Consider the following 25,354-nt stretch of genomic DNA (forward strand, 5'->3'; position numbering starts at 1 on the left):
TACCCTGGCAAAGGTGAAAGGCATAAGTAAGTACTTAAGTGGTAATATTATATTATCCAAAAAAAAAACAAAAAAAAAAATAGAGTAGCGATACTTCTGGCATCCCTACTTCTGAAAGTTGACAAAAGCTTTTAACAGATATGCACATTTAAGCATATTTTGCCCTCAATGTCTAAAAAAACCAATGTATGAAACAGGCTGTGAAAAGGGAAACGTTCAGAAGAATGTTCTCCAATTGTGAGTGGGAGTTTTCATTTTGTTTTTTGTGCTATAATGACTAGCGATCCAGTCATGCAATTTGTTAATATTTAATATGTTATTTTGAGCACTCATTGCAACTGTTATCAGTGGGTGAAGGCAAAGCATACAGACTCACACTCTGATCTATTACTTTTTCACAGCTGTACCAGCTCACTATTCATTTCAGTAAAATCACTACCAAAACTGCAAAGAAATGTCACAGTCTCTTGATATACAACCACGCTTTTGGTTTATTAAAATATAAAAAGTTATATCAGGAAAATTGGAAAAGAGAATCTTTATTTATTTTAAGTTGCGGTAGTCTTTTCTTCTCTGGTTGTCCCGCCCTCACGCCGAAATACGCGTCATAAGAGAAAAGAGATGTCGCTGCAAGAGGGAAGGGAAGTTATTTTGATTAAAGATAATGAGGGAACATGCATTTTAATAAAATAATGATGTGCACAGATAAATCATTTATAATAAATACTTCAACGTTTCATAAAAAAAATAAGAATGGTCAAATTTGATTTCATTTTATTTTTAACCTTTATAAACTTACAGTATACCATGATGACAGATAGTGGCAGAAGTTGGAATTAAGTTATGAAACTAAATGTTGCGTGTTCATTTGATTTACTTGAATGGGTCAGCAAGAAGTATTGCTCCCTTCAATCACTGACTAACGAGTTAATGACTCGTTATATGTTGAAAAATGGCCAGTCAGTATGCTATTAAAATTGTAATTTAAATGATTTTTGGACATGTCTAATATTGGTTACATTTCTGCTCAGACATGCAAATAAGCAAATACTCTTCTACTGTTCTCCTCAACAATGTCACAGGCTAATAATTTATTAAAACAATAAAAGATCGTTTTAAATTATTTGTGCATAATCTAATTAATATTCATGAGCATAACTTATTTCATGACAACACATTTAAAATGTACGTCTGTTTCCCTTCATGAAAAATGAACGAAACATAAAATTCTGTCAAGAATGATAATGCCATTCCCACCAATTATAAAAATCATCAGCTGTATTCAGCCATATGTGCTGTAGTCTATAAAGTAGTTGTAATGAAACATAAAACTTTTGTGTGTTCATTTAATAAAAAAAATAAAAAAAAGACAGACAGCAAATCCACAGACGCTCGATGAAATAAACACAAACAAACAAACACAATTTGCATGAATTTCAGCCCGCTCTGTTTCCATCACTGAGATGGTTCTGGTCTGTGTCGAGTACTCTGAACTGATGTGGAGTGACGGATACGCAGTCATTTTATCTTGCTTGAGGCAAATCTCAGCTAGATGACAGCGCTATTGCAGGCCTCTGGGAGCCTGCTCATTTTTTAATTCATCCCTCCTTCATGAAGTGGGGAATTGGGGAGGCATTGTTCAATAATGAAATAAACTCATCATGGGGGACTCTTGAATTGTCTCGTTTTGGAGGCAGCATCCTCAGCTGCAAGCACCCCTCATTGCTACATCAGTTGCTTTTGATTCAGTTGTTTTTTTTATTACATTTATGAAAAGCAAACCATGCGTGATAAAAAAAATGACTTTTATTTTTTAGAGAGGCGTCATGGGGAATATTTAGAATGGCATATTACATACCAGTTTTGAAACAGTAAAATGCAGGGTGCATACTGTGCACATGGAGTACCTGCATTTACCACAACTATAGTTGAGATACAGTTGCTAAGGTGTTCTGTGGGGTTGCTATGGTGTTTCTATGTGGCTGCTAGGATGTTTGAGTTGGTTTGTAAGTGATTGTCAAAAGAAACCAACTCTCTGTAATAGTCTGGTGTCTAGAAATGGCTCAGGCTCAGGTCCCTCCTTCAATGTCAATGGACTTTTTCTGCATATATTATCGCTCACCAGTTGAAAAACGTAAGTCAAATCACTGTGAAAAGTAACAACACATCTCTCCTTTACAAAATTTAACTCCATTCTTGCAGAGCCAGTATCCTGCTGAGCTTAGTTAATCCTAACCAGGGCTTGACATCAACCTTTTTGCTCACCAGCCACCAGGGCTAGTGGTTTTTCAAAGTTAATAGCCACAGCATTTTCACTGGCCACAATTTGGACAACAATACCATGGAGAAAAACTGCCATATAGATATTTTTAATATTATCTCATAATTTCGAAAGCAGGTATATTAGGCTGCTGTCACTTTAAAACCTGATGCACGGATCCATTATACTGTTACACATGCATTTTCTTTCTCAACTGTTCACATTCACTTAAAACATAACTAGACTGGCATTTTGACATTATTTTGTGTGTATTTGACTGTTTAAGTGCTATAAGCAGTGAAAATAAACTAAATTTAGTACTGAAAGGCGGCTTTATGTGTGCGTACTTTGGGTATGAGCACAAAAGCTGCAGGAATGAGTAAAATTATGTGCAATATGTGCAATCCTACGCCAAAATTCAAGTCCTGTAACAGCAACAATATTCATCTGGAACAAATGAAATAAGTGAGGGGAGGCGGGTTTATGTGTCAACTTGCTGTCAGAGAGATGAGAGAGCGAGAAAGTGCAGCTGGTATCATGTATGTATTCTGTGAAAAATTAGTATTGGAAGCGTTTCAGATATGTCGGTATTGATATGTATCGAAATATTTTTGACAACACTGCATCGCAACTGCTGAAATCCACCCGCATTTGGTGGGTTGGCGGGTGTTAATGTCAAGCCCTGATCCTAACCAAACACACCCAAACAATCTTACCAAGGTGTTCAGAATTACAGACAGGTTGGTTAAATTAGCTCACAAAACTTTTGCAATCTCTCACAAAAGCATTGTTTTCTTCTTCTCACTCTCAAAACCATTGGAATATAGTTTTTCTCTCCCACCTCATATTTTCCCTCTCACCTCATACTTACTTAACCTGTTTACTGTCACCCTCCTTTTTGAGCATAGATCTGAACTTAAATGGTTGCAATTCTTGAATGCTTTGAAAAACAGTCCTAAGGTCTCTTTTTAAAGAAGGCACTCAGCATCAAAAAATAAATGTGTACAAAATGTCATAGAATGTTCACTGTAAAGCAAATGTACTGAAATAAACATTATTTTTTGTATACAAAATGTACATTTTACAAAATAATTTGGACTCTTGTTGCTAGAAAATCATGTCTAAACAAATTTGAAGCTGATATCACAAAAATTGTGCCCACTAAAAGGTTTTAAAGTACCATTTCCATTGAACGCAATGTTCAATTACAAAACGGTCTTCACAGGATGAATTTTGGGTGTTTAAGCTTTCAAGTGATAGGCCAATTTAATTTTTGATTACTAAAATATGTGATGGGAATAAAAGAGACTGGCAGTTAACAGGCTATCTCATTATTTCATCAGACTGCCAAACACATTTGTACACAAATGTGGATTGCAAGTACAAATTTGAATATTTCTAAAATAATAATTTGACACCATGCAAGGTAATAAGACCATATAGCATAGTATTGTTTGATACTTTTATTGTTCCACGCTGCATACTGCTTGACATATTTTTAAAATTGAAAAGGCATTATGCAGCATATATAGTGTGTAATAGGCTGTACGCTTTACTGCATGCCAATGTATGCTGCAATGATTTATCATTGCTTCTTCATGTCAGGTTTGAGCGGATAGGTAATTGTTTGCAAGACTCTGGCTTGTGTGTGTGTTTGGCAGTGAAAAATGCTTGCTCTGCACCTATGTCAGATGGACCTGCTGGGAGTTTGCAGTGTGAACGTGTGCACTAGCCCTTCTGATGGATCCATAACCTCAGCTCATGTCCCTCAGCATCATAATTGATTTATGACTAACCAATCTTATGTTCACCTAAGACAAATCTAGATATGAGGGAAATGAATGTTCCCTTAGAGGTTCCCATGAGAAAAATTTTATTAGAGGAGACTTAATTGAGTTTTCAGTTATGTTTCATTATACGTAGTATCAAAGATGTTTCTCATAAAATTCCTTCGGTCAAATAAAAATAGACTCAAATACAATATGCATTTGTTGACTTTAAGTTTGAACTTGAGAATTTGATTAGAAACACTCCATATTGTTTTATAACAAGTGCATATTCAGAGCTCTGAAGGTTTGATTTCATATTTGAGCATTATTGACTGTCAATATTGTGAAGTCCCATGAAATCTCTCTTCAGGCTCTATCCTGAAGCTCATGTCTTGAGCAGCACCTCTCCGTGTCTTCTGAGGGAGTGCTGCATGTTGTTTTAAAGTGATTCTGACAGCGACAGACACTTCTCATTGTGTCAGACTTCAGTTTTTCGAAAAACGTTCCCTTCGACCAGGTTTTGTTCTGCCATGGTACTGGAACTCTGGATCACTACACTTGTCAGCTGAACAGCTTTGAGGAAACAAATCATTGGATATGTCTTTGACACTTTGGCTGTACATAAATAAACCAGTGTTGCATTGGATTGCACCAGTGCCATTTAGTGGAGCAGGTATGGTACTCTAGACATGCCACATAAAGATCCCAGCCTCACAACGACTGAACAGATTGATTCCATGTTAGTGGAACAGATGGAAATACATCAGCAACTTGCACCCTCAAGCAGTATTGGGAGGGGATTGAGGCAAGTGCTTCACTACTTTACAGTGCTAGAAAGTTCCTGATTGCCTGGTGTGTTTTTGTTTGGATGTTGCAGGATCCTACAGCTTCTACATTGCAGTATACCCTTAAGTCCCTTTTAAGGAAAGTCAGTTCACTTGCTGAACATATTTGCAATGCCTCCGGCATCTATTTCCGGCATGCAAGACCAGCTCCTATCTACTTGACCTGAAGTCTCAAACTGCTTGCCAAACTCATATTTCATTAACATATTTTAAATCAGCAATAAAGCTTCACATGAAGCTATAATCCCAAGCATGAGTCTTAAGACACTAATTGTTTCTATAGGAACCGGAGCTTCTAACAGGCACTACAGTGATGCCATGACTTTACAAATTGGCGATTGGCTCTTTGGCAGAACTTGTTCTGCCATATTGCACATTGCCATTTTTCCCATTCCAAGTAATATGAGTGAACCATCTTGGTATATATTGGTATATATACAGTCTTTGGTACAGCCAAACCACTGGGCCATCAAAATAACCTGTGAAGCGGTGAGTCAACATGAAACGGCATTTGCAACCCATTTTACATCTGTAATGTGACAGATTTTCTGAGGGATACAGAATAATTAATATTAAACAATTTGAAACATCGCCAACACAAACTTTTGAGGAGAATCTTCACATGTACTAAATAGTGTGGGGCGATACCAAAGTCCCTTTAAAGGGTTAGTTCACCCAAAAATGAAAATTCTGTCATTAATTACTCACTCTTATGTCATTCCACACCCGTAAGACCTTCGTTCATCTTCGGAACACAAATTAAGATATTTTTGATAAAATCTGATGGCTCAGTGATGCCTCCATTAACAGCAAGATAATTAACACTTTCAAATTCCCAGAAAGGTACTACAGACATATTTAAAACAGTTCATGTGACTACAATGGCATTATAAAGCAACGAGAATACTTTGTGTGCAAAAAACTCAACAAAATAATGACTTTATTCAACAATATCTAGTGATGGGCAATTTCAAAACACTAATTCATGAAGCTTTGAAGCTTTATGAACCTTTTGTTTCAAATCAGTGGTTCGGAGCATGTATCAAACTGCCAAAGTCACATGATTTCAGTAAACGAGGCTTAGTTACATCATAAATGTTTCGAAACGTTTTGAAATTTCAGTGGTTCACGTGACTTTGGCAGTTTGATACACGCTGAGTAATTAATGACAGAATTTTCATTTTTGGGTGAACTAACCCTTTAAGGCAAGTCATTTCACTCGGCGGCCATCTTTGAAATGCCTCTCAGATGGCTATTTCAGTCATGCAAGTACAGCTCCTAACTCTTTGAATGGGGAAACCTCAAAGCCAATGCGCATGTGCAATCATAAGCGTGTGTCTTACACATGTCTACATCAGACAAAAGCAAGTAGAACCCATTATAATCAGTGATTCTGTCTACACTGGATGTGGCGCAGCATGGTGCAACTGATGCTCCATTCTATTTCTCATGTACTTTCAAGCACTTCTGACATGAAGAACAATTGTATTTACAATGGTTGCTTTGTAACGTCTGTCACATCCGGTGTAGACATGGTGTTAGAACATTGACTGTTTTTAAAGCAACCGGAGCTTCTAAAGGCAGCTGGAGTGATGTGATGACTTTATTGATTGGCTTTTTATTTAGAAGGCGGGACTTATTTTGCCATATTATGCGTTGCACTTTCTCCCATTCATAGTCATATGAGTGCACCGTTGTTGGTGATGCATTGAATATCAATATGTTTGTGATGTTTTTGTTTCTGATATAACATTATCATGACTATGAATATGAAAATATCAGAGAATAAATATGAAAATAGTCAGAGATCCTTTAAAATCTCTGATTTAAACATAAGCAGTGAAAACATCTTTAGAGTTGGAGCGTTTGATTCATTTCTGTGAATCCGTTCAGACCATCAGTGATTCTTTTGCATCATCACTCAACAATGTTCACAGGTGTCTCATACATTTTTCATATATTACAATTTTACATTTGTTACTATGTGTTGTTTTATTGGTGTATATAAATGACAATCATTAAGTATTCTTTCATGTAATGAAAAACATTTAATGAAAACGCTTTGAATATTAACTATTTGTTGTACTGCATTTTATGTCGTACATTTTGGTCACATCCTTTTTTAGAACAAATACATAAATATCAAGAACATCATCAGTATCTCTGGAAAATATAGAGATACATTTTTAGCTATACTGTCCAGCCCTAATCCCAATAGTAAATAATAAAATGTTTAAATGCCTATTTCTCTGTTGATACCAATAGCCTACACCCAGGTGATGTCAGTCGAAAGTTATTTTAGAGGTGGAGCAAGATGAAAGATTACAAAGACAAACATTTTTCTTTGAAATAACATGACACTAATAAATTTTGCTCAGTAAGAACTTTATCTTGTATTATTGTAGGAAAGTAAAAAAAAAAAAATCAGTTTTGATTTCATTTTGATGTTGCACTCCAGCCATGAAGAGGCATGTTCAGTGAGTGGATGGGGGTGGGTGGGAAAGAAGGGGGAGATGGAGTCAAAAAGAGCGAGACGGGACCGAGAGGGAGCGAGAAAGCATGAGAAGGAGAGCGAGACAGCCACAGAGTATGAAACTGGGATAGATAGACTGTCTTCTTGTTGTGCCACTAGCCGATTGATTTGTTGGAGAGTGTCTTGTGGTGAGCTGGCGTGGGGTCCCGAGTCAGAGTCACATATAGAACCCCTCCCTCCGTACCCCAGCAGACTTCCTGAAGACTTGAAGAGAAAGATAGAGAGACAGCAGCAGGAGACGGGCAGAGGCACGGGCATCTCAATCATGTCTGTCTTAATTGCCACCCAACAGATCGATACGGCTGCCTCTTCTAACATGGTAAGAAACTTTCAGTGATGGGCTGTGCTGTGTTACCTCTCCAGAGAGACCAATTCTTTACCAAGGGCTTTATATCTTATTAGGATTTCAGAAGACATCCGGTGACAATGAATACATAATTTAATACTGAAGTCTGAGGGGAATCGTACTGTTATTGCTGTACACAAGGTTATTATGAGATCTGCCCCCCAAACAGAATATCACTTGTCGAGCCGCTGAATTGCCAAAGCTTGTAAAATATATGGCATGCTCATCTGTTGCTCTCAGTGATTTTGGACAGAAAAGCTCTCTTCCTGTTAATGGAAGCATCCTGGAGTAGTAAAGAGTGTATTTGTTGGTGTGTGTGTGTTATTTGCAGCGCTTTGTGATGCTTGTCTCAGAATGAATGTGTTCCAGATGAGGTTTTTTAAATCACAAAAAAGTAATACATTTTCAAATGAAATGAAATGAAATGAAATTTAAATGAAATTATATGAATGTAGCGTGACAAGCTCCTATTAAGCAGAATTAATGTTGGGTTTGGGTCACTCAGCATGTGGTGAATGAGAGAGTTATGCTGACATGGCAGTATAATTGAGTATTTGCGAGTCAATATCAATATACAAAGGAGTTAATGTAATTGTTTCTGAATCTTATGTAAATATCATATACAGTCAAACCAAAATTTATTTAGACACCTTGAACATTTCATTCATTAATACAGTTTTTTCACTATAGTTTAAAAAATTGGTAATAAAATATGACACAGTCTCAGAGTTAAACTGTGTCAGAAAAAATTAATCTTAATTATGTCAGATAACACATGGTCAGGTCAAAATGTCTGATAATTTTTGGTTCCAAATTTGTAGCAATTTTACTGGTAGTCCACTGTATGAAGAATTTTTGGGTATAATATGTCACAGTTTACTTTATTTTGCTATCCTCACTTATAAATGAACTATAATGTCCTGCAGCCACTAATAAAATATATCAAAAATGTCTGAATAATTTTTGGATTGACTGTATGCCTTTATCTTTTTTTTCTTTTAGTGTAAAGTTGGAAACTATAGGAGGTCATTCTTTAGGTACTCTAGGACTTTGAATTGAGGAGATGAGGTGTAAATGTTTTATTTCTGGGCACGAACATATTGATGTGGCAGCTTTGATATAAAGTATTGAATTTCCCATCAAACCTGTGCTGTGTAGGAAACATCAGTCCTTTTGCTTGAGACGTTTCATTTGCCAGCTAATGCCGCCTATTTCAGCCCATCTCTCACCTGTACTCTCTCAATGGAGTCATTCTTCTTTATGAAAGATGATCAGGGGTCTCAGAAAGTTTTCAACATCAATCCCAACCTCCAAATATTAGTTATGTTACTCTTTTTCTTTCTTTCTTTCTTTCTTTCTTTCTTTCTTTCTTTCTTTCTTTCTTCAGATTAGGTCTACAGTCTTTATTTTCTGTGAATTCAGACTAATAGAACATCCTTCAACGTCTTGTAAAATCCTTAGAGTATAAGAAGAAAAATTGTATGCATGTTTCATCAGTGGAAAATGACAGGTGGTGTCAAATACAGTGTCAGAGATGAGAGAAAAAGACTGAGATCTTTTCGGAAGGCATTTGTCTTTAGGGAAGATTCCTCTGCCCTTCAAGTCATTATTCTGCTCAGAGAAATCAATATTGACTTGTAGCTTGTTGCTGTCCTGTCACTAACTGAACCTTTACCTCTCAGCAGACTGAATATGAAATGAAAAAAATGAAAATAGCTGTTCAGAGAAATGAATTATGCTGAATTAAACGCATTGATCTTTCCTTGTTCTCTTACTAAACGTTATGGATAAATAAAAAAAAATCGCCTTCAAGTCAAAGGCATATGGAATAAGGTCGCCACTGCAGCAAATTAAAATGAAGTGGTACGGTCCCACATATGGGATTTAGAACCTTCAGTGACGTCACATAACTGCCAGATTCAAACTGTGCTTTCGCGCTTTGGCTGTGAGACGGAAGTGCTCAGCATTTTTCATATATCATAACTATGCAGTGTTAATGTTCTATGTTTAAATACACATAAGCACCAGTAAAACAATACATTTAGAGTTTGTAAAATACACACTAATGTCAGACATCAGTGGAAGCAGCAATAACAATCCATTCAAATATAATTTGCCGACGTTTATTCATATCAGACACACATAGTGGGCCTAAGTAACTATAAAGTTTATTCTATTATTCTTCCAATTCACCAGCCACTTACTTGCATGTATTTTGGGAGAAACTGATGAATTTACGTGCTGTAAATCCATCTGACAGGACTCTGCAAGCTGCAGCGCAAACTAAGATGGCGGCGCCCATCTCACGTTATAGATCAAGATAAATATCATTTATAATATTAATAATATAATATTTTAAACGACTAAACACACATATTTACACATATTTGAGCATTGAAATATCAGATAGTTGATGACATGGTAAGCAAGTTTGTGAAAATTTTAAATAAAAAAAGACAAGCATGACAAGTTACATGACAAGCATGACACATCGCCATGGAAACATTAAAGGCAAACGTTCTAAAATAACGGTCAGCTAGAATATTTTAAACTCATGCGTGAAAGGGTTAACTGCATATGTGAATATTATGTAGATCTATTGTTTACATCAAATTAATGCTTTATTCATCAGTCCAGTCTGTCCATTTAAAGGTGCGGTAAGTCGATTTTAAAAAACACTGTCGGGCCGACACCAACAACAAACATGTAACCAATCAGCATTAGGGGTCGTATGACGGTTGAGGAGAGAGAACGAGCAAGAGGGAGATTTAAAAAAAAAAAAAAAAAAAACCTGCAGAAAAAGAGATGATGAGACACAATACAAAAGAGCTCAAAGAATATCACTGGAATGAAGGTTTATGACTGGGCAAGATCTTTAGGACCCGCGTTAATATTAGAAAAGCTTTCCAGTGCTGGAGAGAGCTAAGTGGGAATGCCTGAAAACAGACCAGAGGCTGCTTTGATTCCGCTTCACATGTGAGTAACACTGGGTTTAGGTGTCATGATTGTCTGGAGGTGCTGTGCTGTTGGCGACTAATAATGAACACTTGTTTGTATTTACTCTTGTGTACTGTATGTTCATATTTTTGTGCTTCCTTGTGGTTCGTTCATCACCTGCGCTTTATTTTTCATGAAGCATTTTGTTGCGCGTCAGCTGTGATAAACAGACATCCACTCGCATTGCGTGTGTAACAGTGGCCAGATAGTGAGAGTTGTGCAGGTAAACTACTGCACACTGATGACCGCTAGAGAATGTGGTGTTTAGCGTCATTGTTAGTGCACTCGCCTCGCCTGCCAGGAGTGTTTGGGCCAGGGTTCGAGACCGACTGGGAGCAGGGTGGTTAGGATTGGAGAGTGAGTTTTGGAGGCAGAGCAGTGAAGAGAGGGGATGGGTTTGTTTGGGTTGATTTCCAATATCAACAATGTCCAACAGCATTTTTTAAAATCTACTTACCGCACCTTTAAAGGTTTGTAACCATAAACATCTGCGTTTAGCTTAAAAGAGCATCTTCGATGACAGTATTCTATAAAAATGAAAACCATCTGTTTTTGCATTCTGATTCTAACATCCAAAGGTACAATACAACCTTTTTTTCCCTTATTCTGTGGATCTCACCCCTTTTCTTTCATTTGTTACCACTGTTTTTTTTAGCACCATAATGTACACGCAACTGTAGTGATGTAACTGTGATGTCTACTCTCAAATGGTCTATTCTCTTAACAGTGCATTATGGGATTGCGTTTTCTCCAAAAGATGCATGCAAAGAACATTTGAGCACTTGAGAGAACTTGATAAGTTGTAAGCTGCCCACCTAGAGAGTATAGAATACAATGTATTGGTACCATATTGGTGATAGGCTGGCTTTTTTTCTGATATCAGTCGATAACACCCTCTCTTAGCAATTTATAAATATTTTACAATTTGGAGAATTGGTGTTGAATTAGTATGATTTCATTCATATGCCCCACTGAGGTTTAGGTTTAAGGGTTAAGTTAGACTTTCATGCTTTAGTTTTATTATAAGTTTTAATACATATAAGAAGCATATGAATGAAATTGTGTGAATTTACTAGAAAATTGCGAACTCATAAAATAGTTATATTTTCTCGAGATCGGGTTGGTCAATATGTGAGTTCATAGACCTTTCACTGCCTTCTTTCTCTCTGTGGCATCTCTTGTTTTGTCCATATTCCTCTTTCATGTGGAGGTCCAAATAATAACGGTGAACTTTGCTGTGTCCAGTATGGCTGGCAGCTCTAGAAACTCAAGTAATAAAGGAGTTTGGCAGAAGCCTGACTGATGTGTCGAGTCCTGCAGCAGTGAAGTGCTGCAAACAAACACTCATATATACAGCGATGATAGATATCACAACACACACAGCTCTGTTATTTTACACTCTTTTTCTTTTACTAACAAGAAAGTACCAAAAACTAGTCACTTGTTTTATATTTTTTTATTACTATGATAATACAATGATTTTAAGTAATAATAATAATTATTATTATTATCCGTCCATCCGTCCATCCATCCATCCATCCATCATATTATTGGAATATGTACCTGGAAATTACCATGACATCAATGTTTTTCTTTCTTTCTTTCTTTCTTTCTTTCTTTCTTTCTTTCTTTCTTTCTTTCTTTCTGTGTTTACATGGGACTGTATCTCATGTGTTTCTAATAGGATTGTGTTTCCATTTGCCCTACATACTGGCTGCATGTTTGAGAGTCCCATTCTACGTGACAAATACAGAACATATTTTTTTTTCTGACTGTTGTTTTTCCTGCTCGATCAGAGGGAAGGGGTTGGGTGCATGGAGCTGTCACTCAGCGCTGGTGTCTTTCTCTGACAGGCTGGAACAGAGGGGTGGAGAGGTGGATGAGAATAACAGGGCCTATTAATTTCACCGTTTGGGTTTTAGACAAACACAGTCAAGCTCCAGCAGCCTCAATCTCTCCCTGTCATTCAGTCGGGCCTCCATCGGAGCCATAATACACACACTCACACACACTAAGACAGGGAAGTATAATGGTATATACACCGTTATACTGCTACACCATTAAAACAGCGATATATTTGTGTGGTTATCAGTGGGTAGGACTGCTTTATGTTATTTATGACTGAGAAACAAAGTAAAATAAAGAAAAGTAGAGTGAAATATGTCTCAGACAAATCAATATGTGGAAGAATGTGTTATTAATGTTATTTAAGTCCCTCTGTGGTGAAAATCAAGTTTTTTAATGTTGTTTATATCTCTATGTGGTGTTTTAATATGCTTTAAGACAAACCATGTGCAAATTCATATGTCAGCACACAAGTATTTTCTCCTTAAAGGGATAGTTCACCCAAAAATGAAAATTTGACGTTTATCTGCTTACCCCCAGGGCATCCAAGATGTAGGTGACTTTGTTTCTTCAGTATAACACAAATGATGATTTTTAACTCCAACCGTTGCAGTCTGTCAGTCGTATAATGCATGGCAATGGTAACAAAATCTATGAGAGTAAAAAAAAAACATGCACAGACAAATCCAAATTAAACCCTGCGGCTTGTGAAGACGCATTGATGTCCTAAGACACGAAACGATCGGTTTGTGCGAGAAACTGAACAGTATTTATATAATGTTTTACCTCTAATACACCACTATGTCTAACTTCCTTGAGTGCGCGCATGGCATCCGATGCGTGAGGTGTGTACGCGCTCTGGCGTTGTTTACGCAAGCGCCAGAAGTGATCTCTCACGCGTATACGTCACTCATTTAATGGGTGTTTTGATATCCAGCCGAAGAGCAATCAACCATAACTTCAGGCGAGCAGGCTCAGAAGTTGGGAATACGTGGAAACGTAATCTTTTAGTTTTAAGTCGATTTAAACAATCCGGATAAGTGCAAGTAAGTACCATTTTGATTAGCCGTCGTACCTACAATGTTTGTGCACTGTGTAAACAATGAGTGACGTATACGTGCGAGAGATCACTTCCGGCGCTTGCGTAAACTACGCCAGAGCGCGTACACACCTCACGCACCGGATGCCGTGCGCGCACTCAAGGCAGTTGGACATAGTGGTGTATTAGAGGTAAAAAATGATATAAATACTGTTCGGTTTCTCGCACAAACCGATCGTTCCGTGTCTTAGGACATCAATGTGTTGTCACGAGCCGCAGGGTTTAATTTGGATTTGACTGTGCATGTTTTTTTTTTTACTCTCATAGGTTTTGTTACCATTGCCATGCATTATACAACTGACAGACTGCAACGGTTGGAGTTAAAAATCATCATTTTTGTCCTACTGAAGAAACAAAGTCACCTACATCTTGGATGCCCTGGGGGTAAGCAGATAAACATAAAATTTTCATTGTAACCAATCACGTCAACGTGTCGGTGGGCTTTAGCGTATCATTAACAGCGAACAAGCAGGGGAGTCTCGAGAGAAGCCGGGTTATCCCGGTATATTTTTCTGTTGATATAAAAAATCATGTAGATTTAGCAATATGGCGGGTGTATGATGTATATTACAAAGTTATGATGAACTATATGCCTTTCTCCTCTGACGTTCTGAGTTGTTCAAAGCATTTGTAAGGATACTGATTGTTAGAAGAGGGCTGGAGTGTCTGACTCTGACATGGCGAATGGGAACATGGTTTGTGTAACATTATCAACACATTATTAGCAGTTTGACAACATGGTCAAGCAAAAGGCTAATCATATTAATTACCGTTATGTGTCCAATGTTGTAAAGAACAATACCATTGTGCTGCGTTTACCTCAGTAAGTTGACCGAGTGGATCTCTGAGCTGGCGTGAGCGAGTGGAGGCAGGGCTAATTTCCATAATCAGTGATCTGTGTATATTAAATGAGGCAAGGGTGTAGAGTTACATTCAAGCTATTTTAAGGCATAACGATTTTTTTTTCACAGGAAAAAATGATTAAATATGTAATTTTGGTGATCAAAGATGAGTTTTAAGGGATAAAATTGTGTAAATTATATAAATTAATATTGACTACAGGGGGACTTTAAGTGGTGGTTCTATCAATCCAGGCTCATTGGAAAAACGTGCCTGTGTCTTTCTACAAAATTAAATACCATTGCCTCTTGCACATCTCGTGACAATTTTGAAGTGATATGTCCAGTAAGTGGTGTTAAAATCATGTTTAATTTTATCTGAAACAGATGAACTTAAAATCTGGCCGTGATTTTTTTTACGCCAAGCCCCCCCAAACATACTTTGCAGACATTCTTTACAACTTAAAAGTACTTACTCTGCTAGTAATACAGTAACTTGAACAAATAAGCACAAGTCAACCTGCCATACCAAACAAGACCACAGGGAGATACCAAAGGACTGAATTTAAATACTATGCAGATCCATTCAAAATTATTAAACACATATAACCACTGATCCTCTCAAACTTCCCCAAAACATGCTTGTTCGGTGAGCATCCATTATAAAACACTCATAGTACATTAATTTTGACAACTACGCCATATATTGAACTGTGTTCATGCAGAAATATGATGTTATATTGATCAGTGAGTCGAGAGCGCACATGCGGTTTGTTTGCTCATAATAACGGACTCGCGCATGCCTTATGAATGACTCCTGTATGTCACTGTAATCGTCTTTACCTTCATTACAATCGTCATCCATCAAAACCTTTTTAGCAACACTGGTTTTCTTTTTCCAACTGAGAGAGTTTGCGTTTTGAGCCACCGTTCAGTCTGTATTTCACAGCAGCATGATGAGAAACGGTCTAGGCTGAACCAAAACAATCACAGAATACGTACGAGAGAGGTGGGTGCCTTGTTTTAAATGTATTTTTTAATTAATTTAATTTCGCTTTTTTTAATGTAATGTATTAATAATCAAATTAATGAATTATATTAATATATTTAAATTCATTTTAAGTTATCTCGCAGGCCCACCTGGAGGATCACTGAGGACCCCTAGTGGGCCGCGGCCCACAGGTTGAAAACCACTGCTACAAGTCATTGAGTTTCACAGGACTCATACCTTACTGTTCTACATTTCAATTCAGATGTGATACTGAGCAAGTTTACTACATCAGAAAAGGCATGCATATGAGGCTGGTTGTGTTATGCAAAGTCAAAATGTATTAGTTTTTTATTCAGGCACTATGGTGAAAGTGTTTTGAGATCATAACATAGTATTATATATAATATATAGTCTTTATTCATTAATAATCTGCCCCTGTAATCATAATTTGTGTGTAAAGGAATAGAAGTTGTTGGTGTTTTACAGCTATTAGTGTTGTGGAAACTGCTGTTAATTTTATGTACATATACATTTCATAATTAGTCTTACTACTACAGTTTAATTTGTAAAGTTCTTAATTCACTAAAATATCTAACAATAGTCAGTAGCATACGCACTCTATAAACCATTCTCTGTTGAATCTCTAGAAAATGGTTACTTATAACATCATAATTGTAAACTACAGTGCTCTACCTCACATTGCTCACATACTTTGGAACCTATACGCAACAAACACAAAGCAAAATGATACAGGCAGTGAAACGTCACAGTGCTCTTGCACTTTATATCAGCACTCTCTGAACTGTATTGAAAGGACAGGAAAAAGCTATATAAAATGACCATACCGTGGTATTTCCCTTTGGTTGTATCACTCCAACTCCTAGTCATAATAGTTCAGAATATCGTGAAGAAGAGTGAGGCAGCCATCTGCTACAAGCCAACACTGTCTTCTTCACCTCAGCTGGATTATAGAGAGGATTGTCTGGGCTAATTCAGTTTGTTCCTTTGTTGTGAAGTACAGAAATGTGAAATATCCAGGTAATGGCCATATTGATCTTGCACATATGAAGGCTGCGGTATATCAAAGCATTGTGGCTGAGGAATGTGATATAAAGGAATAAATTCTTGTGATCTCTCCCGCTCTCCAGCCATGAGAATCCATTCTGTCTCTCTTCACTCTTCAGTACAGGCCCTTCATCAACAAGGTCAAGCATCTCTTCCTTCCTCTGTTGCTGTTCTTCACATTCAACATCAATGATGTATTGACACATCCACAGTTGCCCTCAAGACTCTTACAAAGAATGTTAATTTAACACATTTTTTTTTAATTCTGAAAATGAAAATTCTGACACCATTTGCTCACCCTCATTTTATTCCAAACCAGCATGACAGGGCAGAGGTCTAACAGATTGCCCAAACTGTTCATTTGAGGACTGGGACTGTCGAGCTGCAAAATCAATCTATCTATCAATCAATCAATCAATCAATCTATCTATCTATCTATCTATCTATCTATCTATCTATCTATCTAGGCTGCCCCCTAATATTCTACGAGAAGAGGCTTAGTCGACCAATTAAATTGTTTAAATTAAATTGTATTAGTTGCAGGAAAAAATATCCACAAGAAGTGCTGAAGTCACGTATCGTTCGCAGATGGTCTATGTGGTAATTACACTACATCGGGCATGGCATCCAAATGCTCGCCTTTCATTCATCAACCTCAAATATGGCTTATCATCTCAAACATGTAAGTAGTAGCAACTTTACATGGCTGCTCGCTTTAACACTAAAAATGTGGGCTATTCAAGTGTTTTTGTGTAGTGTGAAAGCTGAATAGTAGCGCACTAACAGCATGACAGCTAACATGGAGGCGCCGGTGCGATCACTTGCGCTTAAAATACTCAGTCATTTTTGGACATACAGATACGAGTAATACATCTTTTGAATCTGTAAAGAGTCTACTTTTATTTGTGTGCACTCACAATAACAACTAAACATTGTGCTTGTGTAAAATAGTGAAAGCAAACAAGGTGCGCTTTCTGCCATGTCTCTCTGTGAACTTGAACGCGGCAAAAAAAAGAAAGAACCGAAACTCCATGTAAACCTCACAGACGTGTAAAATATATCTATAGAAAGCAAAATGTCTACTTTTAAATGAACCAATTCAAATGGAAAACAAATATTCCCAGGCTATGTAATCCGTATGAAACGTGCATATAGGCACATCCACTATTGTGGAGATCACGAGTCAGCATTGTCGACTTCATCACCGCAGCCGAAAATACAGAAAACACTAGTTTATCAATTAATTATTAAAATGTTAAAGCAGTCTCCTTGCTGTTTTTCCACGAAGCATTCACAATCATTACTTCTCTCGGTGCGCTGTGGCAAGCTTTATGTGTGCGCTTGAATGCTGATTAGGCTTTGTAGGTATAGCAAGGTTAGTAGATGTGGGAAAAAAGAGGCGGAAACCGGCGAACGTTTAACAACTTTAATATATAAAATAAACAAATACAAAATGAAAGTAAAATGGCGGCAGTCCCTCACAGACGACTGCCGCACACACAAACATAATGAAAGGCCTGGTCCTCTCTCGTCCTTCACTGTCATCGCTCCCCCTTTTATGCTTCCGGAGTTCCTCCGTGAAAGATACGAGACCGGTGCTGTGCGCAGCTGACACTCATTATCACTCAAGCCACCGGCCTCGCGCCGTTCCCCCACGACTCTCGTCCCGCCCTGCTTGTCACAGCATTAAAGGCTCTTTATTATGATCTATCTATCTATCTATCTATCTATCTATCTGTCTGTCTGTCTGTCTGTCTGTCTGTCTCTCCATCTGTCTGTCTCTCCATCTGTCTGTCTGTCATCTGTCTGACTAATGCTCTCATGCTCTCTAATTCTTCCCAATGTGTATTCAGTTCAGGTATTTGTTCTTTGACATCAGTACTCTGAAACCCTATACAGTACACATCTCAGCCACAGTGACTGGATACAGTCCAGAAAAAAGTTAGTGTATGCTGCTCACAGCCAGAGAGCATCCGTCATATTAGGAGGGCAACTTTAATGCCTATTACGCTGAGGAGAACTGTCTGATATGGATGATGAATCCAACCAGAACGGGCAGATCAAGCTGGGTGGTGAGATGGAGATGATTGGCCCTCAAAACAAGGAGTAAAACAGCCACTGACTATCTTGTTTTTCTCGACCACCTCATTTATAAAGCTTAAGCACAGACTTTTGGAGACAGCTGAAGGAAAGTGGTATTAGAGGATTGTAAGGATATAAAGTTTGCTAGCAAATTAAGGGCACATTATATATCCACTAGATGACAGTGTTGATTCATTTTTTAGTAATCGTTTTAAAAGTATAGTTGGATGCTTAAAAAGGCCTGTCATTGCATTAGATAGCATCTGCACTCTAATGCTGCTATATTATCTTTTCTGAGGCTTTTTTTGTACAATGACTTATAATCATTTTTATTTTTTTTCCATACTATGGAAGTCAATGGGGTCCATCAACTGTTTGGTTACCCATATTCTTCAAAATATATTTTTGTGTTCAGCAGAAGAAAGAAATTTACACAGGTTTGGAACAACAATTCGAGGGTGAGTAAATGATGACAGAATTTTTATTTGATCTTTTATTTGATCTATCCCTTTAACTTCGAAATGATCCACTCAAGGAGTTTAATATAACAATGTACTAAAAACAGAAAAGTTTTTCCTTTGTGTTTTTCGCGTACACATGACAACGTTGCCAAAACGATCTCCGTTCACATTGATGATCTCAACTGTGTATTTTGCATGCCAGGCCAGTAGTTGGCGATGTCACTTTGTAAAGAAACACTACACGGCTATAGACTGAACATGTAATACACATGCGCATGACAACACCATCTTCACAAATCTGCGGTTTTATATTTTATGGTATCGTTTTCAAAGTTTGCAGTTTCAAGCCCCCAAAATGTCATTGTTGTGTAAAGAAACAGCCAAAACAGTTAAAAAATGTCCCTTTTTAGTTGAAAACAGTGTAACAGGCAAAAATAATCCATTTCACTCTTTACAAACCCTGCAAATAAACCGTCACAGGTAAACATAACGTATTGGCTTTCCTACATGTCAATTTTTTGGTTTAAAATTAATTTGTTGTTTGTGTCTTATTGTTTCTGTGTTTCTTATTGGAAGTTAGGCTTTCACACCGCTGTTCCTATTATAACCTGCTACTGTTTTGGGCCGGTTAAAGGTTTTTAACACGTTCACAAATGCATACTTCATCCCTGCAGGTGTTTCTGAGTGATGCATCATTTAAGGAGCTCTTGCATATGCAAATCTCTTAGAGACTGATTATGTTTGATGGAGCAGATGTCCTTACTCCTCTTACAGACCGCCTGGGGTCGTGTGTGTATGTGGGTCTGGCAGGTACCTCTCAGCCCTGTACACTGCAGATTGGTACATTGTGTTGTAAAGAAAGGGGCATTTGTTCAGTGTATAATTACATCTCACAGCAAAATGAATACAAAATCATTTTCACACGCACAACTGTCATTCATTTTCAAATTATTGCAATTTACTGTAAAAAAAACAAAAAAAGTCAATCAAAAATGATCATGTTTTTTTGGACATTGTACCATAGTAGTGGCTTCTCTAACAAGAAAAAAATGGACTTGATTGTGTCCATCGGGAATTGATTGGATGGTTGTGGTTTGCTATTGCTGTGATCTTATGTGAGAGACAGGCTGTCCCGCTCTTGCACCGAAAAACACATCAGGATTATAACTGTGTCGTGGTACACTTTGTAAAAGTAGTTGAACCGACTACTGCACTAAAATAATTGATTCATTTTCATATCAGATGTTTTTAATTCCTAACTTCCCTTTATGTGCTTGTGAGACATTTTCGTCTTTTCTGCTTTCAAGCATTTGTTTTAACCTAATGAAGCACCCAAAAATCTGAACACACCTGCTCATTCTGTATAATTAAGTCATCTACTTAAAACAGTATTAAAAATAAAATACAGAAAAATGGTTTTGTAATGAAATTCATGTATAGTCACAATTTACATTTGTCTAATAAAAATAAATTCCAAATAAAAGTTTCTGTAACACTTTTTTTTAACATTAGTTATCTACATTATTCAGCATGAGATAATAATGAACAATACTACTTTCACTGTAAAAAAGAATTGTGGGTAAGTAAGTTACCTGGTTGCCTTACAATTTTGAGTTCATTAAAATTAAAAATTTGAGTTAATACAATGAAGGCGATTGGTTTAATCAACAGAAACTCAAAATATTGTTATTTGAAGTCTGAACCACATTAATTACTGACGTTGATTTGACAAAAGAAAAAATGGTATGATAAATCATGAAAATATTTTTTTACAGTGTACAGAATTTATTAAACTTAGCTCTTGTTAATATCAACATTTACTAATACATTTCTAACATTAGTTAATCCACTGTGAACTAACATGAACATTTTATTAACTAACAAAGATTAATAATGCTGTAAAAGTACATTGCTTGTTAGTTCATGTTAGTTAATGCATTAACTAATGCAACTTTATTGTAGTGTTACCAAAGTTCATGTGTGGACATTTCAAATTCTTTTTTATTTGTCAAATATATTTAACATGACATGTTTTCCCCCTATTTTATGAGAACTGATTATAGACAAAATGAATTAACTGAAGTTACATTACTGTTTGTTTGTTTGTTTGTTTGTTTGTTTGTTCGTTTGGGGTCTCAGAGACCCTATAGAAAACATGAATACATGAATTAGAAGTGACATTACTAGAAAGGAAATCATTCTTATATCTGTATGTGCATGTCTAGTTTGTGATACAACAGAGGGTTAAAGCTTGAACAAAATCTGCCTGCTGGTTTTAATTTGGACAGTGGCGCAGATTAAAATAGCTGGAAGGAAAATACAAGGTTCATTTTTAAATGACTATTATTACTTTACACACATCATTGGGGCCTCAGTAACGTCAGTCTCAATGGAATATGAGGGTGAAGTCTTTAGATCAAGAGGTTTAAAGATCACAAGAAACATACATTTAAGTTTGACTTGTACTGTAGGTGTCTAGTTTTGTAAGTGATTCTGCTGAGGTTTCTCTGGCCACTTGGAGGCACTCTAGTATTTCCTGTGATCAGTGTAAAAGGACGGAATTAAACAGTAAAGATGGATATACAATTGCAGAAAGTCACTCTTTAGTGGTATGACGGCATTGTTTCTGACTCATACATGGTAATTCTTTATTTTTTTCTCTCTCACTCTGATTTATTAATAATCTCTATCAGCACTACTCACATTATGAGAAATCATCTTGAATAAGGTCACTGGCTCTTTACGCTCAGTCCTTGTTTTTGGCTTAGAGATATTTGTCCCCATCTTCTGTAGTTTTTGAGGTTGCATAAACTCAGTGGGTGGATGAACTTGAACAAAGGGAATGGACTTACTCAAGTCTTCTTGTGAACTGTTCATCCCATCACCTCGGATCTTACTCTGTGAATTTAAACCTTATTGATCTGCTTGTTTGACTTTTTTCCCCTTGGATCTTCATCGGCTCTGACTGTGTGTTGAGTGCGAGGGCTTAAAAGATCATTTTGTCGACATCAGCGTTCCTATAGCACACAGTGCACTTTGATAAGAGCATATCTTGTGATATTTCCTAATGGCTTTGCTGTACCAATGATTTTCTAGGAAGATAAGCGCCACTGGGCAGACAGAAGGTGGGAAGACCTCACACCGGTCCGACTCACACTAGGTCTAACACTCTCCAGGTGCCAAAGGATTTAAGTAGCTTTGATACAACCGTTACTCACAAATGGTAGCTTTTTAGGAACAGCATTGTTATATATAATTCGAAGCTAATTGACTGATGTAAGTGACACCAAACTGTCACAACACATACATCTCATAACAACTTTTACCTTCAGAAGTTTATGAAGATACTTGAAGATTTTTTTTGTAATCCAGAACTCCATGTGGTAACACATATCAATGTCACAGACAGAGAAAGAAAAAAAAATATTAGAAAGAAAAATTACAATGTGTCTTGACATTTTTCCCAAAGTAAAAGTGAAAGTAATAATCTTAATAGTTACTTGAGTAAGAGTAAAAAAGTATCCAATGAAAAAACTACTCAAGTAGCTAGTTACTAGTTACTTTGTAATACATTATATATATATATATATATATATATATATATATATATATATATATACAACAGTACAATAGCATGGAATAAACTACGCATTTGTATGCAGTATTGCATTAAAATAAAGTAACGAGAGGAACGTCGCCCAACATAGCGAAGTAAAAGTACAGATTTTTCATTAGAAATGTACTCAAGTTAAAGTAAAAGTACCCACATTTAAATCTACTCTAAAAAGTACAAATTTTCCAAAAAAATACTCAAGTAAATGTAACGAAGTAAATGTACTTTGTTACTACCCAAAAAAAAATTATAATAATAATAATTGAACCTTGGACTTCTTGCTTCATTCTGAGCCTGTGATAATACTTTACAAGAATTCTTATTCTTATGTCAATAATAAGTAGGTGTAACCACTCCTGTTCAAACCGCCCTCTCTAAGTGGGACTCAAACCCGGGTCCGCTGCCATAGGAGTCGGGTGCTCTAACAAGGAGGCTAAAGACTGCAGTCTCTAGTGTCAGTCGCTAGAGCACCTCTTGAGATCAGGGGAGTGAGGTTTACACGCACAGCTCTTATTGGCCTATGTCTGTTACATCACATATAACTAAAATATATTAGTCAGAACATTTGTAACTACATTTTTACATGTTCTGAAGAAAATGCTAAAGTTAGGGGTTGGTAAAATTCTCTTACGCTCACCAAGGCTGCATTTATTGATCAAAAATATGGTAAAGATAGTAATATTGAGAATATTTCCTAAGATTTAAGAGAACTGTTATAAATATATATATATATATATATATATATACACTATATTGCCAAAAGTATTGGGACACCCCTCCAAATCATTGGATTCAGGTGTTCCAATCACTTCCATGACCACAGGTGTATAAAATCAAGCACCTAGGCATGCAGACTGCTTCTACAAACATTTGTGAAAGAATGGGTCGCTCTCAGGAACTCAATTCAAGCGTGGTACTGTGATAGGTTGCCACCTGTGCAATAAGTCCATTCGTGAAATTTCCTCACTACTAAATATTCCACGGTCAACTGTTAGTGGTATCATAAAGTGGAAGCAATTGGGAAGAACAGCAACTCAGCCATGAAGTGGTAGACCACATAAAATCACAGAACGGGGTCAGCGCATGCTGAGGCGCACAGTGCGCAGAAGTCGCCAACTTTCTGCAGAGTCAATAGCTACAGACTGGCCTTCAGATTAGCGTAGAGAGGATTATGGTGTGGGGTTGTTTTTCAGGGGTTGGGCTTGGCCCCTTAGTTCCAGTGAAAGGAACTCTTAATGCTTCAGCATACCAAGACATTTTGGACAATTTCATGATCCCAACATTGTGGGAACAGTTTGGGGATGGCCCCTTCCTGTTCCAACATGACTGCGCACCATTGCACAAAGCAAGGTCCGTAAATACATGAATGAGTGAGTTTGGTGTGGAGGAACTTGACTGGCCTGCACAGAGTCCTGACCTCAACCCGATAGAACACCTTTGGGATGAATTAGAGCGGAGACTACGAGCCAGGCCTTCTCGCCAACATCACTGCCTGACTTCACAAATGCGCTTCTAGAAGAATGGTCAAAAATTCCCATAAACACACTCCTATACCTTGTGGAAAGCCTTCCCTGAAGAGTTGAGGCTGTTAAAGCTGCAAAGGGTGGGCCAACTCCATATTAAACCCTATTTAAGAATGGGATGTCATTAAAGTTCATATGCACGTAAAGGCAGGCGTCCCAAAACTTTTGGCAATATAGTGTGTGTATGTGTGTATATATATATATATATATATATATATATATATATATATATACTGTTTTCAGTATATTTTAAAATGTAATTTATTTTTGTGATAGCAAAGCTGATTTTTCATCAGTGTCAGATCATCCTTCTGAAATCATTCTGATATGCTCATTTGCTGCTCAATAAACATTTCTTATTATCAATGTTAAAAACAGTTGTGCTGCTGCTTATTTTTGTGGAAATTGTGATACCTTTTTTACAGATTATGTGATGAATAGTCTATTATCAAAAATAGTCTATTGTCATTATCAAGTCTATAATATCCTAGACTGCTCAACCAGCTGCATTATTTGATGTTTCTTTCATATCTAAAGTTAGACACTAAATATTAGTTAAATATTAGGGTTAGAAGTACTACTCATAAAGATGCCCCACAAAGGAAAACTACTCAATAACTACGTAATCACAATTTTTGGCAAAATTGAGTTTTGAATGACACTGCGTCTCTTAGACTTAGGTCTGCTGTAATAGAGAGGTTTGGCTCCAATTCAGAGAAAACTACTCTGAAAATTGATAAAGTGTTATATAATGTTATATAATATAATAATGTTTGTTTTTCATTTATTTCATGAAAATGTTGCATTTTCTGTGTCCTGTTGCAGTCTGAATTCGTTTCAATTCCAACATAATTTGCCAACTCAAATCTCAACACAGATCTGCCGTAATCACGTTAAATTATTGTAACTTTGCAGGAAGGCTATGCCCTCTTGGCTTTTAATGACAGCCTCTCTTTTAGCCTGTTAAAAGTTTTAATGCATTTTGTGATGTGTTTGGCTCTAAGCCATTGACCATGATTGCAGTCCTACTTGAGAAACAGTCAGTGTCACCAGCAGTTGCCATCCAATCATTTCTATTCATTAGTG

The 25,354-nt window shown here is 36.9% G+C and overlaps 1 protein-coding gene across 3 annotated transcripts in view; it reads left to right on the top strand.

Moving 5' to 3' along the window:
- The window catches only part of dpp6a (dipeptidyl-peptidase 6a), a 435,379-nt gene that overhangs the window by 100,508 nt on the left and 309,517 nt on the right, over positions 1 to 25,354 (top strand). Inside the window, exon 1 of one of the 3 annotated variants that reach the window (XM_051882658.1) lies at positions 7,528 to 7,726. The exons of the other annotated variants lie outside the window; for them this stretch is intronic. Coding sequence (XP_051738618.1) covers positions 7,673 to 7,726 — 54 coding nt within the window. The 5' untranslated portion in view covers positions 7,528 to 7,672. Of the gene's footprint in view, positions 1 to 7,527; positions 7,727 to 25,354 lie in introns of those variants that run through there. 3 annotated transcript variants of the gene reach the window in all.

This window comes from Ctenopharyngodon idella, chromosome 23, assembly GCF_019924925.1.
Source record: "Ctenopharyngodon idella isolate HZGC_01 chromosome 23, HZGC01, whole genome shotgun sequence".
Lineage (NCBI taxonomy): Eukaryota > Metazoa > Chordata > Actinopteri > Cypriniformes > Xenocyprididae > Ctenopharyngodon > Ctenopharyngodon idella.